At 50.8% G+C, this 12,500-nt stretch overlaps 1 protein-coding gene across 5 annotated transcripts in view; it reads left to right on the forward strand.

Moving 5' to 3' along the window:
* The window catches only part of birc6 (baculoviral IAP repeat containing 6), a 126,746-nt gene that overhangs the window by 67,621 nt on the left and 46,625 nt on the right, over positions 1 to 12,500 (forward strand). For 4 of the 5 annotated variants that reach the window (XM_062519838.1, XM_062519842.1, XM_062519840.1 and 1 more), the window contains exons 62-65: positions 57 to 357; positions 2,630 to 2,847; positions 6,717 to 6,881; positions 7,687 to 7,852. In XM_062519838.1, the coding sequence (XP_062375822.1) occupies positions 57 to 357; positions 2,630 to 2,847; positions 6,717 to 6,881; positions 7,687 to 7,852 (850 nt within the window). The remainder of the gene's footprint in view (positions 1 to 56; positions 358 to 2,629; positions 2,848 to 6,716; positions 6,882 to 7,686; positions 7,853 to 12,500) is intronic. The other variant, XM_062519841.1, reaches the window with a different exon arrangement.

The raw sequence follows: 12,500 nt of genomic DNA on the forward strand, positions 1-12,500 counted from the left end.
CCCTCTCTCTCTCTCTCTCTCTCTCTCTCTCTCCATCTCTCTCTCTCTCTCTGTAGGTGAGCGCCCCGGTCGTGGCCTCCAGCACCCAGGAGAAGCCCAAGGACAGCGACCAGTTTGAGTGGGTGACCATCGAGCAGTCGGGCGAGCTGGTCTACGAGGCACCCGAGACCATCGCCGCCGAGCCGCCGCCCATCAAGTCGCCGGTGCAGACCATGTCGCCCATCCCGGCCCACTCGCTGGCCGCCTTCGGCCTCTTCCTGCGCCTGCCCGGCTACGCCGAGGTGCTGCTCAAGGAGCGCAAGCACGCCCAGTGCCTGCTGCGCCTCGTGCTGGGCGTCACGGACGACGGAGAGGGCAGTAAGTACCGCCACCGTCCGCCGCCGTCTCCATGGCGACGCGGCCCCTGCGCCGCCAGAACAGAATGCCAAGGTCTACGAATGTACGCAAATGCAAAGCCTTGAAACAGAAAGAAGCCGAGTTTTGTTTGAAAAGCACCGTCTGTCTTTGTTATTTCTACACAATTGCATCATTGTGAGTCTAGGTGCGTTTTAGCTTTTTTTTTTTTTTTTAGTTCCTAACTTCCTAACAAATTGCTCCCTGCTTTTATAGACCCTTTCAATTGCATAAACAAACGTGTGTTACCGAGGCATTTCCAATGGTGCAGTAACGGTGACTTGAGGACAGACAAATAAATATCTTTGTCTATAGAATGTTTTTGTCTATAGAAAGTCAACATTTTGTATAGCATTGATTATTATTTCAAAGTATCTGCTTTGGTTTTCAACATATCAAGCGGAGATCCTCGGCAACAGATTGAAGGGGTGTTTAAAGTAGGAGTTCCCCTCCAGTGTCCTGTGGGCCCAGAGCAGCAGTAGTCCTGGAGTCCTGCTATTTTGGAGAGGGGAGGAAAGCCTCTTAGATCTCAGGGCCGCGTTATCTGTCTGAGTACGTGTGTGCAGGAAAATCAATGGCCATCCCAGCGCCGGTTCATTCACTTCCTCAAGTGCCCAAACTCCACTTGACGGACAGCTGATTGATCGGGTTTGGCTGGCGCAGCCGATCAATGTGTCTGCTGCATCGACTGATGAAAAACTTAGCCGGCCAGTGATCTAATGTAGCTGGCTTCCCTCTGTCCATTGACAGCAATTGTAGTCGGGTACAGTGAATTAGGAGCCTTCTGTTATAAGGTGTGCACACCTGGCAAGACCTATGGTTCACCAGGCACAACAAGGATCCAGGGATCACAAGGAAATGGATACAAGGAAGACTCCCTGTACCACGTGGACAAAAGTTCCACCCTTTCATAGATCAGAACTCTGACTAGACCTGACGTGTGTGTGTGTGTGTGTGTGTGTGTGTGTGTGTGTGTGTGTGTGTGTGTGTGTGTGTGTGTGTGTGTGTGTGTGTGTGTGTGTGTGTGTGTGTGTGTGTGTGTGTGTGTGTCCATCCCTCAGGCAGGGCTGTTTTTCCCCTTGTTGTCCCCAGTCCTTGAGAGAACAGCGGGAGCCTGTGATTGATGGATGGTGTTTTGCCAGAGCCAGCTTGTGTTATGACACCAGTCACACAGCCTAAACATGATCAGCCTGCCAAATTAACTTGTCCTTAGTCCCTGGCCACCGAGTGTTTGTGTGTGAGAGAGAGAGCGTGCGCATGTGTGCACGTATGTGTGCCTGTCCTTTTGAGTGTCCATGTCCGCCGTGACTTAGTTTGCCATCATCTCCTCTCGGGGCAGTCATGCCGTTTGATTGGTTGATGAGATCATATCATCTTTCTCCATACCCTTGTCATTTTCTCCACGGGATGGAGGATATCTTGAGTTCAGCCGTTGATTAGACGTTTATTGTTCTTGTAAATACACTCTGTCTCTTTCACGCGCACGCAAACACACTCACACAAGCACACACACTCACGCACACACACACACTCACACACACAGACACACACACACACACACACACACAGTTAAACAAGTCTTATAACTTTTGGCTACAAAATCAAGATTGAGGACACACAGCGCAAGGTCCTCCCGACATCATTACGATGCACTCAGGCGACCCAACCAGCAACACATCCAACATCAGACCAATCACTCAGAGACGCTTCAAATGCATCGTCTCTCACTTTGACTTACTTATTGCCGCTGATTGCACATAGCCTTTGAAAAATGCCTTTGATTAAGAATCTAAATATTCTTTGCCTTATCCTGAAAGAAGAATGACCCACTGATAAACTTGCCTTTGAGTGTTACTCGCTGCAGTTTGATTCGAACAACCCTCCGTGAGCTTCCTTTACCAACAAAGGGCTCTCGCTGCAGAACTAGTTCCCTCTGAAAGAAGTCATTTTGAAAGGAATCATGCCTCATTTGTCTTTGATGCAGCATCTCTTTCTTGTGCGCTTACAGTACAGTACGCCCCAGGTGTGTGTTTTTCCCCAGCACTGCTCCTGATTTCAACACCTCTCTCTCTCTCTCTCTGTCTCTCTCTCCTTCTCTCCTTCTCTCTCTCCTCTCTCCTCTCTCTCTCTCTCTCTATCTATCTCTCTACTTCTCTTTCTCTCTCTCTCTCCTTCTCTCTTCTCCTCTCTCTCTCTCTTTCTCTCTCTCTCTCTCTCCTCCTCTCCTCCTCTCTAGGCCATATCCTGCAGTCTCCCTCGGCCAACGTGTTGCCCACGCTGCCGTTCCACGTGCTGCGCGCCCTCTTCAGCTCCACGCCGCTGACCACGGACGACGGGCTGCTGCTGCGCCGCATGGCCCTGGAGATCGGCGCCATCCACCTCATCCTGGCCTGCCTGTCCGCCCTCAGCCACCACGCCCCGCGCGTGCCCACCACCAACGGCAACCAGAGCGAGGTGAGACTCACAACACGCACTCACGCTCTCACTCACGCACACATTCACTCACTCACGCACGCATTCACGCATTCACGCTCTCACTCACGCACACATTCACTCACTCACTCACTCACGCACTCACGCACACACATTCACTCACTCACGCACACATTCACTCACTCACACATTCACGCACACACTCGCGCACACATTCACTCACACACTCACACACTCACGCACGCATTCACGCATTCACTCACTCACGCATTCACACACACACACACACACACACACACACACACACACACACACACACACACACACACACACACACACACACACACACACACACACAGACACACGTCCTGTCCCCTGCCATTGTGCCCCGTGCTCATACACAGCAGCCAGAGAGAGGACACCCACACCAGGCACTCATAAAGACTGAGTGTAGTTGTTGAAAGACAGCATTTGGGCTTCTTCTCAGACCCAGTCTCTCTCCTCCTCTTTGTGTGAATGAGGGCACATATCCAGACACACACACGCACACGCACACGCACACACACACACACACACACACACACACGCCTCCACAGCAAACTTAATTTCCTTTGTCCAGACATCCACTCTGTCTAGACTTCACACAGGCTTTCCCCTTTGGGTCTAAGAGGTAGACACAGGTGTGTCTATGTGTCTGTGTCTCTACGTCTCTGTGTTTTTGTGTGTGTCAGTGTGTGTGTGTTTTGCAGCATCTGAGCAGCAGAGGAAAAAATCTCCGAAAACAATAAAATAAGCAAAAGCCCAGCGCTTTCCCAGGCTGGGATTAGTGGCGTGTTCCTGACCACATCCACTGCAGTAAAACCAGCAGGCAGAGCTGCAGCAATGAGATGGAGGCTGCAAGCAGCATGCGCCTTCATTTACAAGAAATGTCAAAACACCGTCGCTTTAGCACTCACTCCGGAAAATGCTGTGGTTTGGTGCTTTTAAAAAAAAAGATGAGGCGTAGCACTGTGAAACATTTGTTTTAGGTGTTCATGAATGCATGAAAAGTGAAGCATCAGGACTGCTGGGACATATTGGTCCCCGGTGTGTATGAAACCTGAGTGAGGTTGTTTTGGTGTGACTTCTCTGATGAGATATTACAGTAGGTTTTGATTGTCTCTCACTGACCAGGGATGCGTTTCCCAAGACCAGGTTCCCAAGACAGGTTAGCAACTGAGTTAGTTGGCAAAGGGAAATTGCATTGCAAACAACAAAGTTGCTAACTTTAGTTAGCAATTATGGTTTTTGAGAAGCACATCCCAGGCTGGTGGCTCTGCCATCACATACACCTGCGTGACTTCTAGTGCCCTCTGGCCTGGGGCTGCTCAGGTAGACTGAGGACCAACCTCCCTTTGGCCTTACGCTGAGTAAAACGGAGGTGGCCTGAATGAGGACTGATTTGAAGACTTGCTGCCCTGCTGCGTCTGAAAAGTAGAGTGATTTACTCTGTCCAAAACTACTTTGCACAGACACTCACAAGACAGGTGCACCTGAATAGCTGGCCGTGTTAGCCACATCATATGTCTGTCTCCGTCTCATCGTGAGAGATCATCCATCATTTCCCCCCCGCTAAGAAGCTGTTGGCATTGTGCTGTGCTGATGCAATGTTTGTATTGTTATCTTTAACGGAGGTGATGAATATGTTGATTCGGTTCCCTCATTTCACCAAAGCAGTTCCTGGCAGTCACTCCAAGCCTTTCTCATAATATGGCAAAGAAAGAAAGCCACAAAATTGGATTTTGGACAAAATTCACCCTGTTCTTTTTATACCTCACCCTCCACACCCTTATTTTTTGTGTTTTGTGGGAATTTATGGCGTTTGCAGGGGCGAGGGCTGCTCCTTGGGCCGGCTGTGTTGAGCGGCGGCCAGGACCTTGTCACCGTCGTAATGGTCGTCCTTGGGGTGGGCGGACGGGCGGGTAGCCATTACTGTGGGCTCGCCAGTCGGCCAGTTGGAGATAAGAGCGTGGTTGCAGTAGCTTGCGATCAATGGCCGTGTGTGTGTGTGTGTGTGTGTGTGTGTGTGTGAGAGAGAGAAAGTGACCGGTAGTGATGCTGATTTATCAGCACCAGCTCAGTGATCAGTCTTCGCCCACGCCATGCCGAGGGCGTAAGCCGTATCCGTGGTGCTGAGCGACCAACGCGCGCGCACACACACACACACACACACACACACGTGCGCACACATGCTCGCACGCACGGATACATGCGCATGCAGACAGAGCTCTGTCTGAAATGACATTGGACCTCAGGGGAATGCCAAGCACAAGCTGTATGTGCGCGTGTGTGTGTGTGTGTGTGTGTGTGTGTGTGTGTGTGTGTGTGTGTGTGTGTGCGCGCATACACCCAGTTCCAGTCCCAGTCTGTGTGTACAGGGTGTGAGCTGACCTCTACACTTAACCTGCTAGTGTGTGCTTTTTGCTTTTGTGTTTACTGTTCAGCACCAGCACAGTGCAACAGCTTCCCCCTTTTTGCCCTTTTTTATTGCTTTTTCTTCGGCAGCATGTACGCCATCCCAGATCCTGCTCTTCAAATGTTTGTCCATTGATAATTGTCGCTGTCACATTAGGTCTCTCCACAGTAGCTTGCCCTCTAACTGATGGCATAAGCACAGACTGAAGTACCCCTTCCCTCTCAACTCACAGAGAGAGAGAGAGAGGGAGAGAGAGAGGAAAGGATGGAGAGACAGTGAAAGAGAGGGAGAGGTCATTGAAGGGGTAACGTGGCCTGTATTGGCGAGTGATGCAAGGGTTGGACTCGCTCCACTGTAGCTCGGGCTGACAGCTGCTTCCATAGGGGAATGCGTTTGGCGGCCACACACACACACACACACACACACACACACACACACACACACACAACCACCTTGCGCCCTGAGCTCCGCCGGTAGGCATCGGCTGTCAACGTTTCCATGGTGACTGGGCATTCTTGGACTGTGGGTGTCCGCGCGGCGTGCTCGCCCGTCCGTTCCAGGCTCACGCGTAATGTCAAGGCGGCTGAGCGTCAAAGTTGGCGCATCACTGGACGCGACCTGCTCTTACACGAAGACGACAGCGCCCTCGCGCCCACTCACGCCCCTAATGCAGCCAAGCTACCTTTTAGAGAAGGCTCCTCGGATGCAATATGACGTGTGTGTGTGTGCGCTTGTGTGTGTGTGTGCACGTATGTGTACACTTCAAATAAGCGGTGTGGTTTAATGTGTGCTCTCCTCACCACGAGCGTATCCTCTGTCTCTGTTGGGCTGTTTGGGCCTCCGTGCCGGCTGCTTGGCACGTCAGCGCGCTCCCTAATAGGTTTACTGCGGGCTGTCACAATATTTGCTCTTCACACACTGTATTTACCGTTTATTTGATCAGAGGGTTGCTCACTCTGGATTTGCTTCTCCAACAAAACACCTTTTTGATGCTCCCACTCACAACATCAAGTAATCTCTCACTCTAGAGGGGTCTGCTCTTCCACACACACACACACACACACACACACACACACACACACACACACGAATAACACTCTGCTTGATGGTGGTAGCATTTGGCAGCAGGTTTGTGTGTTTGTTATTTTAGGAGCACGTAAATAACCTGTCACACACTCCCCTTCTCTCCCCCCTCTTCCCCTTTCCTCTCTCTGTCTCTTCCTATTCCCTCCTGACCCCTCGTCTATCCCTCCCCTCCCTCCCTCCCTCCCTCTCTCCATCCCTCCCCTCCCTCTCTCTCTCTCTCTCTCTGTCTCTTCCTATTCATTTCTCTCACTCCTGACCTCTTGTCTATCACTCCTCTCTCTCTCTCTCTCTCCCTCTCTCTCTCTCTCTCTCCCTCCCTCTCCCCCCTCCCCCCTGTGTCTCCGTTCAGCCGCAGGTGGTGTCGGGTCACGGTGGCGGCACCAGCGAGGAGCAGCAGCTGTACTGGGCCAAGGGCACGGGCTTCGGCACCGGCTCCACCGCCTCGGGCTGGGACGTGGAGCAGGCCCTCACCAAGCAGCGCCTGGAGGAGGAGCACGTCACCTGCCTACTGCAGGTAAACCCCCTCGGCGTTATTTTCCGTCTGTGTTAGTGTCTGAGGATGTCTGAGAATATCGCGTCAAGGATCGAGTGCGAGTTTATGTCTGACTGAATGTGTTTTTGTAGTGATGGTCAATAGTGGTGGTTGGTGTACGAGCCTATTCTTCCATTGTAGTCATCAGATTTGTTGTGCAGATATATTTAAGACACGACATTGATAAATAGATTGATACAGTAGCTCTTGACTTTCACCTACCTGACCCACACAATGTTAGTTGAAGAAAAGACCATAAAAAACATTTAGTTTTGCTTCTTAGGAAGAATCCATCTCTACACCAAGCTGTAGGGTTGTGTGTGCTTGTCTGTTTGCTGTACACATGCCTCTTTAACTCGCACACGCTTGAGTGCATACGTTATGCATGGAGGTTTGTATGACGGTCACAGTAGCATGTGACCTGCTGTCTCTTTAGGTCAATGTCAAGCTCATTCATATTCTATGTAGCTGGCCCACTCACCGTGGGCAGGTGTGTGTGTGTGTGTGTGTGTGTGTGTGTGCGCTCGCACAGGTGTGGAGGTTGGTATTACTTACAGACCATAAGGGGACCATCTGCCAAGTTCAGCCACGGGGCTATAAGTCCAGACTGTATTTCTTTACCTATTAATTCAAGTGGTGTTGTGGCACACTCAGACTGCCATTGTTGTGAGGTCCAAGTTGACTGTGCGGCGACAGTGTGGTCGGTGCTAAATCAAGCCTTGCTAAGTGGTATTGGATTCAAACCCATTCCTTTTGTGTGTGTGTGTGTGTGTGTGACCCTCCGTAGGTTCTGGCCAGCTACATCAATCCAGCCGGCTGCCTGAACCACGGCGAGGCCCCCAGCAGTGAGAGCCGAGGCCACAACAGCGCCGCCCTCCCTTCGGTGCTGCAGGAGCTGCTCAGCCAGTCCTGCCTCATCCCCGCCATGTCCTCCTACCTGCGCAACGACTCCGGTGAGTCACACCGCACACCTGCGTGTGTGTGTGTATGTGTGTGTGTGACTGTTCTGATAGTGATTGTTACTGCGTGTGTTTGTGTATGTGTGTGTGTGACTGTTCTGATTGTGATTGTTACTATGGAGTCATCCTGAATTCCTGATACAATTTGGTTGCTGTGGCTGTGTTTGCTTATTGTGGTCGATAGACCGTCCTTCGCTCTTTGTTAGTGTTTGTTGCCTCTGAAATGGTCAGATTGTGTGTGTGTGTATGTGTGCCCGCTGACTGCTGGTGTTGGTAACTCAGTGACCCTGAGCAGGAGATGATGGCCAGGATTACTGACTATATGGGATGCTGAAGCTGTTTCTGTCCACCACGTGGGCTCCCACCATATTGGGCCATATTGGCTGTGGGTGAGGAGCCTCTGCACAATGCCAGAGGTTCATTCACAGTAGCCGCTCAGCGGTGGGAAATGGACCGGTTTTGCAAGATGGCTGCACAGAGCTGGCCTGTAGTGGCGGTCAAGCCTGTGTTCGACACCATTGAGTCAGGCTGCCTGTGTAGTGTCCAGTTGAGGTATTGTTTTCTGTTGTGAATCTACAAAGCATGTTATGAAGGCATTGCTAAACATGGCAATGAGAGGGGGATTGATTTGCGAGAAGATGTGATGCCGTTATACACCAGGTGGCGCTCTTCAGCTTGATCTAAAGGATTGCCTCTGTTTTCCACGAGCGTATCTTTCCAATTAAGTTCAATAAACTTGAAGCCATTTCAATTAGTCGCCTCCGCTCTTTCAGCATCCTCTCGCTCCGCTTTTGTCTCCATAGCACGCTGAAAGGCTCACACCCCCACCGCCACCATCACACACACATGCGTTAATTAAATTAGCTGTAACTTATGTCTCAGTTTGCTCGTAATTATTGTGGGTAGAAGTGGATTAAACAGTTATTATTTCTGTGACGGCAGACAGGCAGCTCGGGTTTGTGTGTGTGTGTGTGTGAGTACGTGTGTGTGCACATTAAAGAGGAGCTATTCTGTGTGCTAGAACGCTAACACGCTAGCGCTGCATTTGTTTCTCTCTGGTAGCATGAAGGAATATTCAAGTGTTTGCGTTTGTGTGGGCGACCAGCAAAACTGCTTTTGGTGGAGAGGCTGAATATTTGGAGTTAAATGCGGAATATGAGTGTGCAGCTGTTTTGCTCATTTGTTAGCTCTTCAGTTTGTGTGTGTGTGTGCGCGTTGGCGTGTGTGGGCTCACGCTGTAGTTGAGATGTTTCCATCTCTTCTGCTCCATACGAGGCCTTTTCTGTGTTGTGTGCAGTGGCGTAGTGAGCCCAGGTAACCAAAAGGGCCCCCACTGTTGTGATTAATGACTTCAAACTGAGCTTCAGTGCTATTTAGTGGTCCTTAAAGTTGAGGCACCTTTTACTTTGGCATGGAGATCCATTTGGGGGTGTGAAGTTTTGTACCTCGTTCCAAGTTTGTATGTTTACCTTGGCGCTGTGTGTGTGTGTGTGTGTGTGTGTGTGTGTGTTTTAGTTGATAGTGCTAGCTGCTTGTGTCTGCCTTTATGCCTCTTTGCTTTGCTAATTAAATAAGAGCAGATAAAGAGATGAGTACTGTAATTAGTCTGTGTTATCTGCTGGCCACCCATAACAGACCCTGCCGCGGTCTGTGGACATGTGGAGACCAGGCCTCTGTTCATTTATTGCACTATTTTTCTTTCTGACTTTTCTCTGCTGCTTACTTGCCCTCTCATGCGCCTCTCTCACACACACACACACACACACACACACAAACACACATTATTTCTGCATTTTCTTCTTCTTTGTTTCTCGCTCACAGCGCACACACTCTTTCTTCCTCTCTCTTCCTCTCTCTCTCTCTCTCTTAGTTACTTTACTCCTCTCTTTTTTTCCTCTTTGTGGATGGCAGAGATCTCAGGTCCCACTCTCCCTTGCCTGTGTGTGAGTGCCAGGCCAGTGTAGCCGAGCCCAGAGTCACAGATTGATGCCCCGGGCGCCCGATCTGTTGTTCAGATGCTTCCTAATGCCCTGTCTGTAGAATGGGCACTGCCAGGACTAGCTGATTATATGGCTGAGGTGTCTAACGCCACAAAACCACTGAGAAAACGCTAGCAGGTGTGTGTTTACATTATGTATGCGTTTGTGGGCGTGTTGGCATATTTTGCTTGTTGGGGTGTGTGTGTGTGTGTGTTTGTGGTGGTATTCTGGAATGGGTTGTCGGGGCATGTGGATGGAAAGTTGCCATGCCTCAGAGGGGCTTAACTCTTGTGGGTGTTGGAGAAAGCGAGGGAGAGAGGGAAAGGAAAAGCAGAGAGAGAGAGAGAGAGAGAGAGAGAGAGAGAGAGAGTGAAAGGAACAGAGAGAAACAGATGGGTAGACGAAGGCAAAGTGCCAAGGGACACGGGCAGAGAGGGACATCCATTAAATTCCTCTGTGAAGTATGGCCCGTCCCTGGGCACGGACACGGACCCGCTCCTGTAGCGCTGCTCCATAACTATGACCCGAGCTTATTACTGTTGCTGTGGAGCAGCGCCTTATCTCGGCGCGCTCACACCACTCTAAATGGCCGGGCCGTAATTGGATGGCTGTCATCTTGCCATGGTCTTTGGCGCCTTGATTGACAGCCTCTCGAGCGCTTACTGAGACCGTGTTGATGCTGACCGCAACAAGGAGAAGAGAAGTGCTCTCTTCCTCTTAGAGGAGATGCAGGTTTTATATATAAATGTGTGTGTGTGGGGAATGCAGCTCTGTATAAGGAATGGCGTTCCCTCGCGGCTCTGAGATGATGGCTGTATGTGACCGTGGTTCCCAGGTGATTCTTTGGCTCGCGTCCTATGTTTTGGCACCACTGACCCCCACCATTAGCCCGCTCATCGCTCAGTCAGATCTCTGTCCGCTGTCGTCCTTTCTTCTCCTGTTTTGTCCTCCTCCTCCTCCTCCTCCTCCTCCTCCTCCTCCTCCTCCTCCTCCCTCTCTTATTTGCTGGTTGATTCGCGGCGTTGGCGGCGGAGGAGTCGCGTCCATTTCTCCCGCTAATCTGGGAGCGGGCTGTTGGCCCGCGCCTTGTCGGGCATTAGTCATCAGCGTCTGGCCAATCCTTTTGGGATGCATTACAGCGCCGCTGAGCACTCCATCACGGGAACTTAAGCCATTAGTGAGAGGTAATGCCTTTTAATGTCACCGCCAAACTAATTTATTTTAATTGAAATTTTCATTTCTTTCTCTCTCTCTCCGCCTGCAGCCTCCACATTTGTCCACCCCCTCACACACGCGTACACACACACACACACACACACACACACACACACACACACACGAACATACACCTCCAGAATCAGTTCTTGCCACAACCATTGTGTGGGTGTATATTGGTTTCGGGTGGAGGGGCGTTTGGCATTGTGCGTATGTGCGCGCGTGTGTGCAAGTTGGTGTGTGTGTGTGTGTGTGTGTGTGTGAGAGAGAGAAGACGAGCGAGCGAGAGAGTGTGTTCCAAATGGAACAGCTTGTCAAACAGGGCATGTAATTAGCGGCAGTGCTTTGTCTGGGCAGAACCTAAACAGGTGGAGAGGAGCGGAGAAGAACGCGAGGTGAGGAGATGAGTGGAGGAACGAGGGATGAGAAGAGGAGGTGGAGTTGTTGGTGTTCCTGTTTTCATGTCTAAGAGCCACTAATGTGCCTCGCCAATTAGCAGAGTTCCATCTTCTCATCACGCTAAGGCCCACCTCTTCCTCCTCCTTTTTTTCTCTCCCCTTTCTCTTCACGGTCCCTATCTTACACCCATCTGTTTTCTATCTCTTCTTTTTTTCTCCGTTTTGCCTCCTCTCTGTCTTCTGCCTTTTTGTCATATGCTGTCTCTTGCTGTTTCTCCTCTCCACCTGCTCTCCTCCCTTTCCAAATCCCCTCTTTATTTCAGTTTTTTCTTTTGTTCTTTCCTGTATCTCCGTCTCCACTCCTCCTTTTTCCCTTTGTCACTGCTCTGCCTTTTTTTTACCTTCCCATCTCCGCCTCACTTTATACTCCCCTTTCCCCACATACTGTATCTGTCCTATTTTCTTTTCCTCCAAGTGCTGTCACCATCATCCCTTTCTCTCTGCCCTCCTCCCTCTGCCCTCTCTCTGCCTCCCTCTGCTTTACCCACCACCTTCTCCCCCCCCCTCCCCCTCCTCCTCCTCCTCCTCCTCCTCCTCCTCTCCCTCGCTCCCTGTGGTAAACGTGTGTAATTTCGGAGTATGTCCTCATGTTGACAGGGGCCGTGGCGAGCCAGCGAGTATCCTCACGTCTCCATCACTCATATTTACAGGCAGAGCACGTGAGAACGCTGGGTGATGTGCACATAAAGAGAGAGGGGGTGGAACAAGGGAGGTAGAGAGAGAGGGAGAGAGGGGGAAGAGAGATTAAACAGGAGAGGAGAAGGAGAGAGTGAACAGAGACGGACAGGTTATGATGATTCATGGGACTTTGTGGGCTTTATGTTCATGTGGAGAATGGGAGTATTGTGTGCAGCAGGCAGCAGAGGCACTCCAGAGAACACGGTCCTCCAAGGGAGGAGAGAAGGAGATGCATCTGGGAGCTCTCCTTTGGGTTCCTTTTAACTATCTGGAGCAGCCTCCATATGTGGAGGAGGGGGCCCAGTTTCCCCT

Source organism: Sardina pilchardus, chromosome 18 (assembly GCF_963854185.1).
Source record: "Sardina pilchardus chromosome 18, fSarPil1.1, whole genome shotgun sequence".
Classification (NCBI taxonomy): domain Eukaryota; kingdom Metazoa; phylum Chordata; class Actinopteri; order Clupeiformes; family Clupeidae; genus Sardina; species Sardina pilchardus.